The 19,792-nt window shown below is 43.3% G+C and overlaps 1 protein-coding gene across 1 annotated transcript in view; it reads left to right on the top strand.

Moving 5' to 3' along the window:
• Nucleotides 1–19,792, top strand: part of LIPC (lipase C, hepatic type) — a 79,330-nt gene that overhangs the window by 39,702 nt on the left and 19,836 nt on the right. Inside the window, exons 3-5 of the mRNA XM_075575795.1 lie at nucleotides 6,470–6,660; nucleotides 9,419–9,598; nucleotides 13,850–13,967. Of these exons, the coding sequence (XP_075431910.1) occupies nucleotides 6,470–6,660; nucleotides 9,419–9,598; nucleotides 13,850–13,967 (489 nt within the window). The remainder of the gene's footprint in view (nucleotides 1–6,469; nucleotides 6,661–9,418; nucleotides 9,599–13,849; nucleotides 13,968–19,792) is intronic.

Consider the following 19,792-nt stretch of genomic DNA (forward strand, 5'->3'; position numbering starts at 1 on the left):
AATCAGGAGGACGTCAGGAGTCTGCAGCCAAGGAGAGAAGGAAACAGCATGGAGCGGTGAGGCGTGTGTATCGAGTGCGTCGCACCTTTCCCCATTATGTCTGGTATTTTGGGGGAAGCCACCTGGCAACCCTAATTGTAAGAGTCAGTGCATTGTGCCCCTCTCTGGCAGTGAAGGGGTTAAACTAACTCAGAAAAGGTTTCTTTTTTAACAAACTGCCTTTTATTTTTCATTCCTCAGTATCAAATTATCCATGAATTTTTTTTCATTTTGGAAAAATATTGCCATTTTTGTGAGGAGCACTTAAATATGGCCTCTACTGTGAATTCTGCAAGGTAACGACCTTTCAGATTTGAAAAGCTGTTACTCCTTTCTGAGTTCTGAAACATTACAAATCGTAGACAAAACCCTTATAGTATTTAAAAAAACAAAGTTGCTTGTCAAAACAGTGTTCGGTCAATTACAAGAGAACCGGCTTTTGGAAAGGTTTCCTCCTGCGTATTTACTATAGAGAGCTTGATGAATGAGGCATTTAAGGGTAAAGAAAGGTGCGTGACAGGTATGCAGAACAGCTCACGCCAATTGACTATACAATTTGGGGGAATGTTTTGTAAGATCAATATGGTTCTAGAGCAATGGAAGAACAATGTGTGCTTTTCAGAGATTAATCTTTCCAAGGCTGACAACATGTTTACTGTGAGGAAAATATTGGATAATAGCTTCAAACTGGGATTTTGCTCATTCCTCATTCCAATTAACACCTATTAACAGCTTATTCTCACTAATTAATTATCAACCTAGGTGACCTTCCGAAAGAACATTAATTGATTTTTTTCATTTGACACCATTCCTTAGTCTACAGTATAATGTTTGAATCTATATACCATTTAGACAGTTAAAGTAGCATTCCTTGTTACTGGAGGTTTTATTTTACATCAATATTATTTGTTAGCCTTATTTCAAAGATGGGGTCCCCAGGTCAGGAGGTGACCTGCGACACTCCAAGCTATGGGCCCCCCCTTACTCAGGAGATATTATATACGGAAATCCCCTTACAATAATTCTTGCCCAGTAGACACAATATGGCCATTGGGGTGATCCTCACATTGGTAACCAATAGAAAGCTGTGACATCATGGTGAGGTGACGATGCAGCTTCCGATTAGATAACCCCACAGCCGTGCCTTCGACTGAGCCCCTGAGCCACCGGTGCTGAAGCTGCGATATGCTGAAAACCTGACCTGTTGGGGGGCTTGAGGACTGGAGTTGAGCACCCCTGCAATAAGGCAACACATGAGTGAGGACGTAAGAGGGGGGCACAACAGACTTATGAAAACGACTTTAATTGCCAAAAAATTGGATTTTCTCAATGAAAGTAATTTGCACAAATCCATTGCGCTCTCCTGTTGTTTCCTATCTCAATGCAAGAACCCAGTGCTAGCCACAAATATACATTAAACAGTGCGGCCTGTTTGACGGCACTTTAAAATAAAGCCAAAAAAATGGTTTCCTAATTTGGACTCTTAGCTGCACATATAGTCTTTCAGCCGGAGTACTGCCGAGTGCACGCTGTCTCAGAGAACCTCTGAATACTGAGCCTCTGATTGAGCCGTCTGTGCTGAAGCTGGGATATCCTTAAAAACTGACCTGTTTGGTGGTGCGGGGGGGGGGGGTAATGAGGACTGGCGTTGAGCCCCCCTAACCTAAGGAACAACGTTAAGCGGTGGTTATTTAAAACAGAGGCCAAGTCGCGCTTGATTATAAACGAAGGCAGCAGTGAATCTATTTTGGCCTTTGCCGGGTGTCACCTCTGTGCCGTGTGCTGCCTTAAATAACCGGCGTTCTAAATGTCTTTGGCGCTAGTTACACCTGTGGTCAATTCAAGCGCAATAGCAAACCTTTTTTTATCCTGGCAAGTACATTATTATGCACCATTTATTTATTACGGCTTCAAGATTGATAGAATTGTATCATTGGTTTTACAGCCAATAAGAGAGGGCTTTCAAAGTCACCTTGTGCAAATGTGTAAAATCAACTTCAATTTCAAATTAATTGGTTAAAAAAAGTGACTGTCACAGGGAACAAATTGACTGAAATTGGCATTGGCATATTGGACTCACACTAATGCTTAAAGGTGTGTGCTTGTGTAGTGTGTTTAATACAGATTACCTGTATATGTGAAAGTCTTAAACCCATATTACCAAGGCAGCCATCTGCCATAAGACACCTTACAACCCATTGACTTAAAGGAGCTAGCCATTTAAACATAGGATTAATGCAGGGGCTCCCCGAAGCTGAACCCCATTCAGTTCAGCTCCAGGGACCCCCTGCTTCCCGAGATACTTCCCTCCATAGGGGGTGCCGGTATCCATCTGCTTCTTAAAGCTTCCTGTGTCATGTGAGAAAATAGGAAGCCGCCTCTTATGATGTCACGGCTTCCTATTGGCCCGCAGTGTGCAGGTGTTTTGAAAAGCCGCCATTACGTGATCCCTGCTAGCCGAGTGCAGTGGCTACCGGCACCCCACCGGAGGTATCTCAGGAAGCAGGGGGTCCCCAAACCTGAAATTAATGAGGTGTAGCTCCGCAGACCCCCTGCTTTAATGATATGCTACAAAAAATATTTAAAAAATCACTCGCGTGGTTCGCCTCTTGAAATAGGCCGGGAAATGTCTCTCAGTGCCGGATGGTGTCATGGCTGAAGGCTGCTTTGTAAATGTGGATCATCGAGTGTGTGTGTATATACACAGTGATCTTATACTATATTAGTGAAAGCACTGTATGTTTGCCTGGATGTCCGGTGTCCCTAGGGGAAATCTCATTGGTCCCTTGGCCCGCCCGCCCCCGCACACCTCTCATTGGCCTGAGGCGGAGTGACGGGCCAAAGGACACACAGGGACACACACACACACAGGGACACACACACACACACACAGGGAACACAGGGACACACACACACACACACAGGGAACACAGGGACACACACACACAGGGGGGACACACACCCACACACACACAGGGACACACACACAGTGACAGACACACACACAGTGACACACACACACAGTGACACACACACACACACACACTGTTACATACATTAGCGGGGCTCACAGTGTTAGCAGCACCCGCGCGCACCTCCTCCTCTCCCCGTGTCTCCCGCGCTTTCACCCCGACCCCCCCCTCCCCCGGCGCCGCTACAGTCAGCGGGACACACACACTATTATTACCCCTTCAGCGCCCCCCCCCCCCCCACCCAGTGTCAGCGGCCGTGCGAGACCCCCCCTCTATATCTCCCACCTCTCCCCCCCCCACACATATACATGCCCCCCCCTCCCCGGCGCTACAACTCACCCCTCCCCGGCGGGGGAACAGCCAGTGGCCAGGCAGGCTGCCTCGCGGCGCCGAGTGCCCAAGATGGCGGCGCCCGGGACACAGCGGGGGAGCGGCCACAACACGCTGCCTCCCGCCTCAGATCCACGTGGGACCTGCCGGATGGGTGAGTGAGCGGCCTTCACCTCCCCTCCACCCCCCCTTCACCTCCCCTCCACCCCCCCCCCCTCCCCTCCAGTGTCAGTGTCTCCCCGATACCCCCCCCCCCCCCGGCGCCGCTACAGTCAGCGGGGGAGCGAGCGAGCGCCCGGGACACAGCGGGAGAGCGGCCACAACACGCTGCCTCCCGCCTCAGATCCACGTGGGACCTGCCGGACGGGTGAGTGAGCGGCCTTCACCTCCCCTCACCCCCCATCACCTCCCATCACCCCCTTTCACCTCCCCTCACTCCACTTCTCCCTTCCACCCCCCTTCACCTCCCCATTTACCTCCCCCCCTCCACCTCCCCTCCACCCCCCCCCTTCACCTCCCCTCCACCCCCCCCTTCACCTCCCTTCCACCCCCCCTTCACCTCCCTTCCACCCCCCCCCTTCACCTCCCTTCCACTCCCCCCCCTTCACCTCCCCTCCAACCCCCCACCTTCACCTCCCCTCCACCCCCCCCTTCACCTCCCCTCCACCCCCCCTTCCCACCGCCTCCCCCCCCTTCCCACCGCACGCACTCAACAGACACCCGCCACACTCGACACATACCTGCCGCCACACACACATGCTGCCTCCCGCCCCTACGCACCGACATCACTGACCCACCGCCTCACACCCTAGCAGGACCCCCACTCACAGACAGCACTCACAACCCACGCGCCAGCCGCCGCCTCACACCCTTGCAGGACCCCCACTCACAGACAGCACTCACAACCCACGCACCACCCGCCGCCTCACACCCTAGCAGGACCCCCACTCGCACACAGCACTCACAACCCACGCGCCACCCGCCGCCTCACACCCTAGCAGGACCCCCACTCGCACACAGCACTCACAACCCACGCGCCACCTGCCGCCTCACACCCTAGCAGGACACACGACTCAGATTTTTACATCACTTATGCCACCAAAATATACATTGTACTGTGGTGTGGTTACAATAAACCATTTTTATACAACATCGTATTACATTTTCTTCCATCTTTCTTTTCAATATTATTATCCAACCTTTACAACAAACAGTCACCTATTGTTCCACGATTTATAAATAATACTACCTATTACGCATTTACATCCCGGGCAACGCCGGGTCTCTCAGCTAGTATATATATATATCACAAATGTACATGGTGATGGGACCGACCAATTGACATTGAACCAGCCTCGTGACATCACGGACACGCCTCCCCGTCACCTCGGATCAGTACAAGGATCGCTCGAGCGCCTACTATACAATACCAAATAACCTGCTGTTCACCTGGACTGATATATTAAGTAACCATTTGAAATAACATAAATATAATGAATCAGTGCAAAGCTATGTCAGCAACAGTGCACGCCGAGTTGTGTCTGCTTGCTCACGTAACCCGTGCAGTGTGTGCTAACAATATGAAGCCTCACCAGTTCGTTTTAAGAGTGCGAGGCCAACAGCTGTGCATTTGAATGACGGAATTAGCTTTATCTTGGATAGGGAAGATGGACGACAACCGTTTATTTCCAAATGGGAACTATAAATAAATAATCTCCCCCCAGGATTGATCGAGTTTATAAAAGAGCTTAAAACGTGAACAAGGGGGAACTGCAGAGAGGGAACGGATGGATTTAAGCAGCTTGACTTGCGCAGTATTAGCTTGATCAGCCAATGCAGCAAACTTCAGCTACTATGTAACAGATATGGAATAGATGGAATATTTGCAAACAAACCTGAGCATTATTATTTGATCTTGTCTTCACGAGAGATGGTTAGAAAAATGAGTGCACAACGGCAATGGTCACTGTCTCCTATATTTAACCTGTGCCGTTTTTTAGACTGTGTAGAGCAAATGTTGTGATCTGCACTTTTCCCTACTGGTCCCTTTTAAATATGCTGTGAAGTCCTCTTCCCTGTGCCGGACAAGTCTTCAGCTCCGTTCAAATGAAGGGGAGTAAAATCTTGTCCAGCACAGAGAATAAGCTATCACAGCTATTGGGATAGTAGGGATGTGTGAAACCGGCAAATGCATTCACGAAATTGTAAGCGTTTACAAATATATATATAATTCCGTTTCCTGATCAAATGTTTCTCCGGGCCTAATAATGTCGCCAGATTAATAGGCTTCCAGTGAAATATCGCCGGAGAGTGAGAGACACAGGATCTGCGCGTCCTTTTTATAGTGTCGGATATAAGCAAATCTTGTGGGGGTTTTTTTTTTTATATAGAATGTCACAAATTGGCATATTAAATGAAATTGCAATGCATACCGACGTAACGCTTGGGGAATCGTATGCAAACCCTGAATATGCCATGGCTTTATCGTACAACTAAAAAAAAGAGCCAATTACGTAAGGTTCGCGACCTCATGCCACAGGTACGCACATCACTGGCTTTGACCAAAAACAAATATGCTACTCCATATAAAGACACACAGCGCTGCAGACCTGTATGAGACATGTGAATGTGCTCACAAATTATATTTTTATTTGCTGTACACTGTATGGTGGAGGGTTTTTGTCACATTTTTACCCACCATAACTTATATAATGTGCGGTTGAACCCTTTCCCAGCTTCATATGGCAAAGCCAGTGTAACGTTCCTCACACCGCTGAGACCCGAAAGGTCGAAATAGTTGTTTCTGAGTAGAGTTTGTATGTACTTCTTTAACCCAGGCTATGCGCAAAAGCTGTGTAATACGGCAGGCATAAGCTCATAGGGATCCATGTTAAAATGGATTTGAAGCAAGAGACGATACTGTGTGCTCATTTGCATGTCATTACCCAGAATCCCTGGCTGCAGTGGAAGCACTGTATGCCAAGGGATAATGTGGAGAATCAGGGCTGCAGACCTGTCTGAGATATGAATGTGCTCACAAGTGATATTTGTACGTGCTGTAGGATATGGATTAATAACGGGTTTTTTTTTTGTAACGATACCGTAACCATACACTGACTGCATTGCAGGGGCTACAGAAGAATATCGCCACGGAATAAGGATACAGAAAGATCAACAGGCCTCAGAGACCAAGTTTAAACTATATGAAGAGGCAAGAGACGAAGATTTATGTCAGATTCTGTCTTTTCAACCAGAAACTCTAGACAAATGCTCTTTTAATACTTCACTTCCTCTCGTAATGATAATTCATGGATGGTCGGTATGTACATCAAGTTGAATCTATTATTCCGTTTCATCTCTGTGTTTATGTCCCATTAGCTACTGTATAATTCCTTAGGATCGTCAATCAAATGGTCAGGACTTTCTGAATTTGCAGACAACCCAGCCTTTCTGAATTTGCAGACTACCCCAGCAGTATCTGACTTAAGACTAGGGGCCATTTTTACCATGTGGTACTAAGCCTTAAGACTTATTTTGGCCAATTGAAGTGAATTAACTCTAAGATGCCTTAGCTCTTAGCACCCATTTATAAATATCCTCCTGAATCCCCCTTCTAACCAATACTGCGCTTGATCGAATTGGTCCCTGGACCATATTGCAACACCTGCCCAACAAAATAGATCAGATTGACATTTCTGACCTTGAAAATGGTCAACTCTGCTAGGTAGAGAAGGGTGGATTTTGTCAAATTTGCACACGCTGGCACATTGCTCATACATTTTCCCCAATTTTTTTATCAGAATTTTAGTTTATATATATAAAAAAAAAAAGGGCCTAGACTTTTAATGCTCGGCAAAAACATTTTTGGGGCCAACATTGAAAATGTATGGCAAAAAAAGGGGGCAAAGGTTTGCACACTTCTGCAAAAAATGTAAAAAATAAATCTCACTACTGCTTGTAAAAAACACACTGTCTAGAACAGTTGGTCACAAATGTTTTGCCCCAACCAAATCTCTGCTGGTGTTTAGCCGTTACCTCGCTGCTGGGACATCTCTCCACCGGCCAGTTCACCACCAAGGTAAGCCCCAAACCTTACCCTCGTCTTAAACCCCAATATGAACGCTACCCCCTACCCTAAAAAACTTATCCCCTTATCCTTTGCCCCTTATCGTAAACCCCTACCCCAAGCCCCTTACCCTAAAACCCCAATCCTTAACCCACTAATCACTAAAATCCCTTAAATAAACTTACCATATTACGGCAGAGATGTACGGTCCCTCAGCGGCCAAACGCTGGTGGAGACTTGGTCACGGCAAGACGGCCGCGACCGATTTCAAAGTATAAACACAATAAAGTTACTGCATTACGACTTCAGAAGAACAGTTTAGAAGTGCTTACAGCATTCGGTACTGGATGGGCCACCATCGGAAATTCATGACCCTACCTGTCTTTCCAACTATCGTCCTGTCTCCCTCCTACCTTTTGCCTCTAAACTCCTTGAACGTCTTATATTCTCTCACTTGCTCCATTTTCTCAACACCTATTCTCTCCTAGACCCTCTACAATCAGGCTTCTGCACTGCTCACTTCACTGAAACAACCTTCACTAAAATAACTAATGACCTCCATGCTGCCAATGTTAGAGGTCATTACACTTTGCTCATATTACTCTACCTCTCTGCAGCATTTGATACTGTGGACCACCCTCTTCTTCACATTCTCCATGCTCTTGGCATTCATAACAAAGCTCTATCCTGGATCTCCTCTTACCTCTCCCATCGTACTTTCAGTGTCTCTTCTGCTAACACCTCCTCCTCTATCGATCTCTCTGTGGGGGTACCCCAGGCCTCTGTTCTGGGACCTCTTCTCTTTTCTCTGTACACACTTTCTCTAGGTGACTTAATCACATCTCTTGGGTTCAAATATCACCTCTATGCTGATGACACAAAAATTTACTTTTCTACCCCTGACCCTACACCTGCTGCACAGACTAAAGTTTCTGAATGTCTCTCTGCTATATCATCCTGGATGGCCCTCCGCCGACAAACTTAATATCGCAAAAACAGAGCTCCTCATACTTCCTCCCAAACCTGGCCCTTCTACCTACGTCAACATTACTGTTGGAAGTACGATCATTCACCCAGTTGCCCAAGCACGCTGCCTAGGGGTCACACTCGACTCCTCCCTCACATTCTCTTCTCACATTCAAAAGGTATCTAAAACATGTCGTTTTTTCCTCTGCAATATTACCAAGATACGCCTTTTCCTCTGTTGCTCGACTGCAAAAACTCTGACATAGACCCTCATTGTCTCCCGTCTCGACTACTGTAACTTCCTGCTGTCTGGACCTCCTGCATCTCACCTGTCTCCCCTTCAATCTATCCTAAATTCTGCTGCAGGAATCACTACTATTTATGAAATCTGTCTCAGCGTCTCCCCTGCTGAAATCCCTCTCCTGGCTTCCTATCAAATCCCGTATCACACACTTAATTCTCCTCCTCATTTTTAAAGCTTTACACTCTTCTGCTCCTCATTACATCTCAGCCCTAATTTCTCGCTATACACCATCCCGACTCTTGCGTTCTGCTAAAGGATATCTTCTCTCTACCCCTTTTGTATCTAAAGCCCTCTCCCGCCTTAAACCTTTCTCATGGACTGCCCTTCCCCGTATTATCCGACTAGCACCCTCTCTCTCCACCTTTAAGACATACCTCAAAACACACCTGCTTAACGAAGCATATGAGTAGCTCCATTGTGATAATTAACACCTCATACATTAACCTTGGCCCCCTGTAGATGCACTTACCAGAACGCCCTCCTACTGTCTCTGTACGTTCTTCCTACCTACCAATTAGAGTGTAAGCTTTTCGGGCAGGGACTCCTCTTCCTAAATGTTACTTTTATGTCTGAACACTTATTCCCTTTATGTGTTATCTATACAGTATTTGTTATTTATATGATTGTCACGTGTATTACTGCTGTGAAGCGCTATGTACATTAATGGCGCAATATAAATAAAGATATACATATTGTATTTTCCTGTGGTTAACAGTGTTCCTTCGTTTACATGGTTTTTAGGTGGATGGGATGCTGGAAAGTTGGATCTGGAAGATGGCTTCAGCTTTTAAGTCAAGACAAAAACAGATCAATGTTATCATCGCTGATTGGCTGAGCATGGCCCACATGCACTATCCAATAGCAGTGCAGAATACTCGTCTAATAGGTCAAGAAATAGCAGATTTTCTGGAATGGCTTGAGGTAAATTGGCAAATGAGGGAGTTCACTACCATCTGCAGTCACCCTTACTGGCCAATGTCGACAGCTTCTTTCGGGGATTTCCCTGTAAAATGAAGATACAGGAGGTTTATATTTACTACCTTTTGCCTTTCATTGGGATGGGGGAATTAGTTTCAGGGAGACAGCAGAAAAATGATGCATTCAAAGTGTCTTCCTCATTAGTAAGGGTTGGTTAGAGTGCAGTCACCAACCGGATTTAAAAGTTGCCTGTTAATTACTATGGATCTTTATTATTCGTGCAGGAGGTATAAATCTGGACCAAGTGGTTGCTAGAGAGACTTGCAAATACAACATGGATTAAAGGGAAGAGGATGCACTTGATGTGTGTAATTAAAGAAGCATTTGTATTGACCCTTAACGTAAACGGAATGGGACATATGGTCGCGGATGTCTCGCCACGACCAATTCCCCGCCGGTGTTTGGCCGTGGGGGGACCCTCAGCTGCTGCTGGCCCCTTTTACAGTAAGGTTAGTTTTAGGGTAGGGGGTTAACTTTAGGAGTTTTCATGATTAGGGTAAGGGTTTAACTTTAGGGGTTTTAGTGGTTAGGTTAGGGGTTATTGTCACGGGAGGCCAGGTATTTACACATTTTTACCAGGATCATACATTGAGCAAAACAGGTAAAGTGAAATAAATTGTGATTTATTCGCATGAAAGGCATACACACGATGATACACAAACTACATAAGAAAAGACACACTTGCTTGGGAACTGGGGTAAAAAGCTACACCTTTCTAGCTGCTGTGCACGCTAAAATAGAGGTTTTTGTTGACCGGGACTTAGCTCCAAACGTCCTGGAACTAAAATCTGTTTACAATCCCAACCATGACCGCTACGTTCGTTTTTGAGAACTTGGTCCCTAAAAGCTGGTCTTTCCGGGTAACTTTTTCTGAAGCCGGTGCTCTGCTATTCACGCAAGAGCATCCTTCTGTCATTTCAAAACTCCCGCTTGACTTCTGGCGCTGAGAATCTCTCGTTTGATTGGCTCAGGGGTTTCTTATAGTAGTTTGGAGTCCATTCACAAAATACTATAGCCAATCACAGCGTGGGAACTTTCCTTCCAGCCAATCAGAGCGATGCCGGTCCTGTGAAGCCGGGCAAGCGGAGATTCTGAATCTGCCAAGGGACATGCGCAAGATTGCCACCTATTACCTTGCTATTCAGATGCCACCAGCTGGGTTAGGCTTCTCCAAGTCTGGTGGGGCAAATGGTAATCCGGACGACTTCCATTCATCCCAGGACGTGGGTATTTGAGCCCTTCCCTCCTGCCCAAATGTTCTTCACACCTCAGGCATCCTCTGGTGGCTTTCAACTCTGATGTTCTCCAGACTTACTGGCACCAACTTGGTAGCCCTGATGGCCTGTCGGAACATTGGTTCTGAAAGTTCCAGCTCATTACTGTGCACAACAGTATATCTTATGTTTAAAACACAATGTTAATAAAATATACTTTCTGAGTCCTAAGTCTCTGGGTATGGGGGAATAGAATAAAAAGCTGCACTTTATTTTCTATTAGCCTACATTCCCCACACACTGTTTGAGTGACTTGGACGGGAGACTAAGAGTCACCTCACAATCTCATCTATGGTTGGAGAACCCATGAACCCCTATAAAGGTTCTGGGTGACCTGGGCAGTAACTGGGTACCCCCCTTATCCTAGGGTCCCCTTATAGTTACAGGAACACTTTGCATCCCTTTGCACCATTTACCTTTCTGGGCTGTGCTGAACCAGGGAACGTCGCGCAAGCATTTTCAAAGGGAGATATTGCCGGGACAATGTGCCTACATGTACCCGGGAATCAGAACTAATTCCTGGGTACATTTTTACGGGAACCAGCAACTCTGGACCCCAATTACCTAGACACATTCTGACAACACTTTCTCCGCAAACCCCCCCCCCCCCCCTTGAAACTCATACCCTAGCAATCCCTGCTTGCTAGCATCCCTGGAAAAGCAAAAACACACAAAATCTGTGTCGCACAATACATTATTCACATGTACAGTTACTGGGTTCAAGAGCTGACTCTTCTTGAACCCCAACACACGGATCAGGGGTAACCAAACGGGCTTAAACCTTAGAGAGCCTGGTTACCCCCTACCATCACAGTTAAAGCGGTAAGGGTTTAACTTTAGGGGTTATAGCGGTTAGGGTAAGGGTTTAACTTTAGGGGTCTTAGTGTAAAGGATTTAAGATTTTTAAGGTGGGAGGTCGCGTTCGTATTAGGGGGTTAAGATTAGGGGTTTTTAGGGTAAGGGCTAAGGTGTAGTGACTTACCTTAGCGGTTATGCGGCCATCGGCAGAGGATCCCTGCGGCAAGGTTACTTGCAGCGAAACTCTGGCGGAGATTTGGTCACGGCAAAACGACCGCGACCAAAACGTCCTAGACCGTCTTTAAAAAGGTGCATTTTCCGATGGGTCTCGCAGATAATAGGAGTGGGAGCTTAGCAAATAGTGATAGGGAGAGAGGTGTGTGTATTTTATATATATATATATATATATATATATATATATATATATATATATATATATATATATATATATATGAGAGAGAGAGAGAGAGAGAGAGAGAGAGAGAGAGAGAGAGAGAGAGAGAGAGAGAGAGAGAGAGAGAGAGAGAGTATTAACAGCATATATATATATATATATATTATAGCTTTGACCAGCTACCCAGACATTACAACAGATAATCTATTTTCTTTTATCAGAAGTGCTTTAATCCGTCTGCTGCTTGAAAGGGGAATGGTGTATAGGTCTGCTGTTTATTCGTAATAGCTTGACAGATTAATTCTTCTTGGGCTATTTTTATTGCATTGTTGAAGCAGTAATTCACAACCATAAAATCATCAACAAGTTCAGCTACTCTGCAGCGCTTTACCCATGTCCAAGCACAAGCCCGCCTACTTCCGCTTCTAGTTTCCCACTTACTTTGGTGACTTGTCATTTCCCGTCACTGAGAAGCAGGTGGTCCGTGGGAAAGCCGAGAAGAATTCACTTTCTTTACACGTGAAGAAAATGCTGGTGGAAGTGGAAAGTCGTATCCTTGGATCTGAATAGTACAGTGAACGGAGTGTGATACGGGTTTGTGACTATCGCAAGTAGGGCCAAACTGATGATGATGATATGTTTAACCCTGTGGCATCATTCTGGCATGCACATGCACTGCGGCTCCAATCATCTGACTGGTAATCTAGAAATCACATGGCCTCAATCCACCCATGATCATGGATCTTGGAGCCAAGGTCACAATCCCTTCAACACAAAGTATAGACTAGAGTATTAACAGCATGTTGCCATGCCACCCAAGTTCTAGATACTGTGATGCTCCCTCAACATCATTATGCAAGATGTTTATAGGTTAAAACTAAGCAATTAATGCCATTAAAAATTCACACAGGTATAAGTGTTTGAGATCAACTTTGTAAGATTATCTGGGCATGTTTTTAATGTTGTGGCCTGAAGTTTACTTCCCTACTAAATACAGGTATATCCTGCATGTAGCCCTGACAGTGGAACCCACTGGTGCTTGCGTGTGGGATCCAATAGTACCTTTGTGGCGTTGCTTCTAAAGATGACAAAGGCTGAAGCTCAGCCCCTTAAAGGACAACCTTTGGTGGTAGCCAAAGGGTGTCAGCAGTTTGCCACCCGGTTACTGGGTTGGGTAAAGTCTTCTAACATAACACATTGCAGGCCCATCCTACCTCTAATACAAATTTGAACCTGGTCTATAAGTGTTACATACACCCATAATCGTATAGTATCCCTAACTGTCCTTGAAATGTCTGTAAAGTGAATGCATTACTTCTGTTCATTTAATGTAACCAGATATTGTCACCAAACTCTGTGCCCAGGACATACTTCAAAACAAGAGCCAACACTCAATGAATTATTTCCTGGTAAAGCATTTGATAAATAAATATATAAATAGACCGGCTGTAAAAGAATAAACCTTGAGGGAGTATGAGCCTTATTTACTTAATGGTGCCAAGCCTTACAGCACTTTACTGCCCATTCAAGTGACGTGTAATGTGTCCTATAACTTAGCACTGTTTAATAAATCTGTCCCTTTGTCTCATCTTAATATATTATACTAATCACCATTTGGTACCTTACACTGCAGCTTTATTTCATGTGGTGTAGACGTAAGAATACATTCGGGCTCTGTCATCTTAACCCCTGTGTATTAATTAAACATGTAAATCATTCTATTTCCAGTCATCCAGTCAATTTCCAAGAAGTAATGTTCATTTGATTGGGTACAGCCTCGGAGCTCATGTTTCAGGATTTGCTGGCAGTTATATTAGTGGCCCAAACAAGATTGGAAGAATTACAGGTAATATTCAATATTTATAACCATTCCAGAACCCAATACTCCATTGTACTCCTATTGATTCATGTTATAGACAGGTTACTATTTAGTCAAAAGTGTAAATGAACAAATATTCTGTAATGTTCCTTTCCAGTCTCTTTTTCTGTTGCTACAGTATTTATGGTCAATAATTCAAGTTTATTTTGTTTAGTCATTGTAGTGGATATCTAATTAATCAGTATTGTGCACAGCATTCAGAAAGAAAGAAAATATATATGTGTTTGATACTCAGGCAATAAAAGTTCAGATACACTGTAACCTAGCATAGTATAAAGCAGTATATGAGGTCGATTCTAAGGCCCTGAGCTAGCTACCCCCGGGAGTACCCGGCGACGCGGCCCACAGCTCCCAGACATCAGCAGAGGTAAAGGGGGACACAGAGACCCTGGCTACACAATCCTCACATTAGCGCGTTATTACATGCGATCCTCACATTAGCGTGTTATTACATGCGATCCGCACATTAGCGTGTTATTACATGCGATCCGCACATTAGCATGCTACTACATGCAATCCTCACATTAGCGTGTTATTACATGCAATCCTCACATTAGCGTGTTATTACATGCGATCCTCACATTAGCGTGTTATTACATGCAATCCTCACATTAGCGTGTTATTACATGCAATCCTCACATTAGCATGTTATTACATGCAATCCTCACATTAGCGTGTTATTACATGCGATCCTCACATTAGCATGCTACTACATGCAATCCTCACATTAGCGTGTTATTACATGCAATCCTCACATTAGCGTGTTATTACATGCGATCCTCACATTAGCGTGTTATTACATGCAATCCTCACATTAGCATGTTATTACATGCGATCCGCACATTAGCATGCTACTACATGCAATCCTCACATTAGCGTGTTATTACATGCAATCCTCACATTAGCGTGTTATTACATGCGATCCTCACATTAGCGTGTTATTACATGCAATCCTCACATTAGCATGTTATTACATGCAATCCTCACATTAGCGTGTTATTACATGCGATCCTCACATTAGCGTGTTATTACATGCAATCCTCACATTAGCATGTTATTACATGCGATCCGCACATTAGCGTGTTATTACATGCGATCCTCACATTAGCGTGTTATTACATGCGATCCGCACATTAGCATGCTACTACATGCAATCCTCACATTAGCGCGTTATTACATGCAATTCTCACATTAGCGTGTTATTACATGCGATCCTCACATTAGCGTGTTATTACATGCAATCCTCACATTAGCATGTTATTACATGCAATCCTCACATTAGCGTGTTATTACATGTGATCCTCACATTAGCATGTTATTACATGCGATTCTCACATTAGCGTGATATTACATGTGATCCTCACATTAGCATGTTATTCTCACATTAGCATGTTATTCTCACATTAGCATGTTATTACATGCGATCCTCACATTAGCGTGTTATTACATGCGATCCTCACATTAGCATGCTACTACATGCAATTCTCACATTAGCATGTTATTACATGCAATTCTCACATTAGCATGTTATTACATGCGATTCTCACATTAGCATGTTATTACATGCGATCCTCACATTAGCGTGTTATTACATGCGATTCTCACATTAGCATGTTATTACATGTGATCCTCACATTAGCATGTTATTACATGATTCTCACATTAGCGTGTTATTACATGTGATCCTCACATTAGCATGTTATTCTCACATTAGCATGTTATTACATGCGATCCTCACATTAGCGTGTTATTACACGCGATCCTCACATTAGCATGCTACTACATGCAATCCTCACATTAGCGTGTTATTACATGTGATCCTCACATTAGCATGTTATTCTCACATTAGCATGTTATTACATGCGATCCTCACATTAGCGTGTTATTACACGCGATCCTCACATTAGCATGCTACTACATGCAATCCTCACATTAGCGTGTTATTACATGCGATCCTCACATTAGCGTGTTATTACATGCAATCCTCACATTAGCGTGTTATTACATGTGATCCTCACATTAGCATGTTATTCTCACATTAGCATGTTATTACATGCGATCCTCACATTAGCGTGTTATTACACGCGATCCTCACATTAGCATGCTACTACATGCAATCCTCATATTAGCGTGTTATTACATGCGATCCTCACATTAGCGTGTTATTACATACAATCCTCACATTGGCGTGTTATTACATGCGATTCTCACATTAGCGTGATATTACATGTGATCCTCACATTAGCATGTTATTCTCACATTAGCATGTTATTACATGCGATCCTCAAATTAGCGTGTTATTACATGCGATCCTCACATTAGCATGCTACTACATGCAATTCTCACATTAGCATGTTATTACATGCAATTCTCACATTAGCATGTTATTACATGCGATTCTCACATTAGCATGTTATTACATGCGATCCTCACATTAGCGTGTTATTACATGCGATTCTCACATTAGCATGTTATTACATGTGATCCTCACATTAGCATGTTATTACATGATTCTCACATTAGCGTGTTATTACATGTGATCCTCACATTAGCATGTTATTCTCACATTAGCATGTTATTACATGCGATCCTCACATTAGCGTGTTATTACATGCGATCCTCACATTAGCATGCTACTACATGCAATTCTCACATTACAATGTTATTACATGCGATTCTCACATTAGCATGCTACTATATGCAATCCTCACATTAGCGTGTTATTACATGCAATCCTCACATTAGCGTGTTATTACATGCGATCCTCACATTAGCGTGTTATTACATGCAATCCTCACATTAGCGTGTTATTACATGCGATTCTCACATTAGCGTGATATTACATGTGATCCTCACATTAGCATGTTATTCTCACATTAGCATGTTATTACATGCAATCCTCACATTAGCGTGTTATTACATGCGATCCTCACATTAGCATGCTACTACATGCAATTCTCACATTAGCATGTTATTACATGCGATTCTCACATTAGCATGTTATTACATGCGATCCTCACATTAGCGTGTTATTACATGCAATCCTCACATTAGCGTGTTATTACATGTGATCCTCACATTAGCATGTTATTCTCACATTAGCATGTTATTACATGCGATCCTCACATTAGCGTGTTATTACACGCGATCCTCACATTAGCATGCTACTACATGCAATCCTCACATTAGCGTGTTATTACATGCGATCCTCACATTAGCGTGTTATTACATGCAATCCTCACATTAGCGTGTTATTACATGCGATTCTCACATTAGCGTGATATTACATGTGATCCTCACATTAGCATGTTATTCTCACATTAGCATGTTATTACATGCGATCCTCACATTAGCGTGTTATTACATGCGATCCTCACATTAGCATGCTACTACATGCAATTCTCACATTAGCATGTTATTACATGCAATTCTCACATTAGCATGTTATTACATGCGATTCTCACATTAGCATGTTATTACATGCGATCCTCACATTAGCGTGTTATTACATGCGATTCTCACATTAGCATGTTATTACATGTGATCCTCACATTAGCATGTTATTACATGATTCTCACATTAGCGTGTTATTACATGTGATCCTCACATTAGCATGTTATTACATGCGATCCTCACATTAGCGTGTTATTACATGCGATCCTCACATTAGCATGCTACTACATGCAATTCTCACATTACAATGTTATTACATGAGATTCTCACATTAGCATGCTACTATATGCAATCCTCACATTAGCGTGTTATTACATGCAATCCTCACATTAGCGTGTTATTACATGCGATCCTCACATTAGCGTGTTATTACATGCAATCCTCACATTAGCGTGTTATTACATGCGATTCTCACATTAGCGTGATATTACATGTGATCCTCACATTAGCATGTTATTCTCACATTAGCATGTTATTACATGCGATCCTCACATTAGCGTGTTATTACATGCGATCCTCACATTAGCATGCTACTACATGCAATTCTCACATTAGCATGTTATTACATGCGATTCTCACATTAGCATGTTATTACATGCGATCCTCACATTAGCGTGTTATTACATGCGATTCTCACATTAGCATGTTATTACATGTGATCCTCACATTAGCATGTTATTACATGATTCTCACATTAGCGTGTTATTACATGTGATCCTCACATTAGCATGTTATTCTCACATTAGCATGTTATTACATGCGATCCTCACATTAGCGTGTTATTACATGCGATCCTCACATTAGCATGCTACTACATGCAATTCTCACATTACAATGTTATTACATGCGATTCTCACATTAGCATGTTATTACATGCAATCCTCACATTAGCGTGTTATTACATGCAATTCTCACATTAGCGTGTTATTACATGTGATCCTCACATTAGCATGTTATTACATGATTCTCACATTAGCGTGTTATTACATGCGATTCTCACATTAGCGTGTTATTACATGTGATTCTCACATTAGCATGTTATTCTCACAATAGCGTTATTACATGCCATCCTCACATTAGCGTGTTTTTACATGCGATTCTCACATTAGCGTGCTATTACATGCGATCCTCACATTAGCATGTTATTCTCACAATAGCGTGTTATTACATGTTATTCTCACATTAGCGTGTTATTACCTGCGATTCTCACATTAGCATGTTATTACATGTGATTCTCACAATAGCGTGTTATTACATGTTATTCTCACAATAGCGTGTTATTACATGTTATTCTCACATTAGCGTGTTATTACCTGCGATTCTCACATTAGCATGTCCTCAGCAGTGTTAAGCATGTTAATATCAGCACGTTGTTACAATAACAAAATGATGCTAATAGGGGACCTGATAAATGACACTATTTATGGCCTAATCAGTGTGTCTGCAACGTTAAACTCTTATGCCTCACTGATTTCCACACCCACCTCCTTTTTGAAATACCAAATAGATATCCCGTTAGTGTGCTACATTCCGCCAATTAACCAGAAGCAAAGATGAAATGGAACATGACCCTCTAATTGTACAAACAATACAAGGATTAGGTATCCATCCTTTTTAGCCCTAATAACGACAAGATAAAGCAAATGGAAAGTATAATTAGTCCCAACTAGGTTAATTAGGACAACCTCCCGTCTGTGGTGGGATGAATTTCTACATCATTTAAAATGTGGCAGTGATTTTGCTGTAAAAAATGTTACTTGTGTGATTGGATACTATAAGATGATTTGTTAGGTAAAATTCTAAATGAATGTGTTCTTTCACCCGTCTCTATTTTATGTACCCTTCCCCCCCCCCCCCTTCTTTTATTTTCTCCATTTCCCCCTCTCCCTAAAAATTAATAAAAATTAAGTTTAAAAAAAAAAAAAAAAGGTGGCAGTGATATTTTCTATATACAGTATAATCACACACACGTTATCCTTCCTGTTATCCCAGCGTGTACTTTCTCAAATACTTTACTACTCCTTACAGAACTGTATGACCAAGCTGAACTAATGACAGCGATATGTTTCAAGTTCAACACTGGTGCTTGATACCTTGTAAACATTGTTTTAAAGCTTGTGACCATTGTAACCTGTTTAGAGTGAGTTTTACTGATCTTATATCAGTTTTATCTTCCCCTTATATCCATCAAATAAACATACCCCTTGTGAGCACATTCACATGTCTTAGGCTTTGGTCCCGAGCCGGTCCCAGTCCCCCCTCGCTGCACAGCTCACTACACGCTGTGACGCGTCAGCCGCCAGGGGATGCAAGAGAATTGTAATCTCAAGTGGCGACGC

The sequence above is a fragment of the Ascaphus truei genome, chromosome 18 (assembly GCF_040206685.1).
Source record: "Ascaphus truei isolate aAscTru1 chromosome 18, aAscTru1.hap1, whole genome shotgun sequence".
Lineage (NCBI taxonomy): Eukaryota > Metazoa > Chordata > Amphibia > Anura > Ascaphidae > Ascaphus > Ascaphus truei.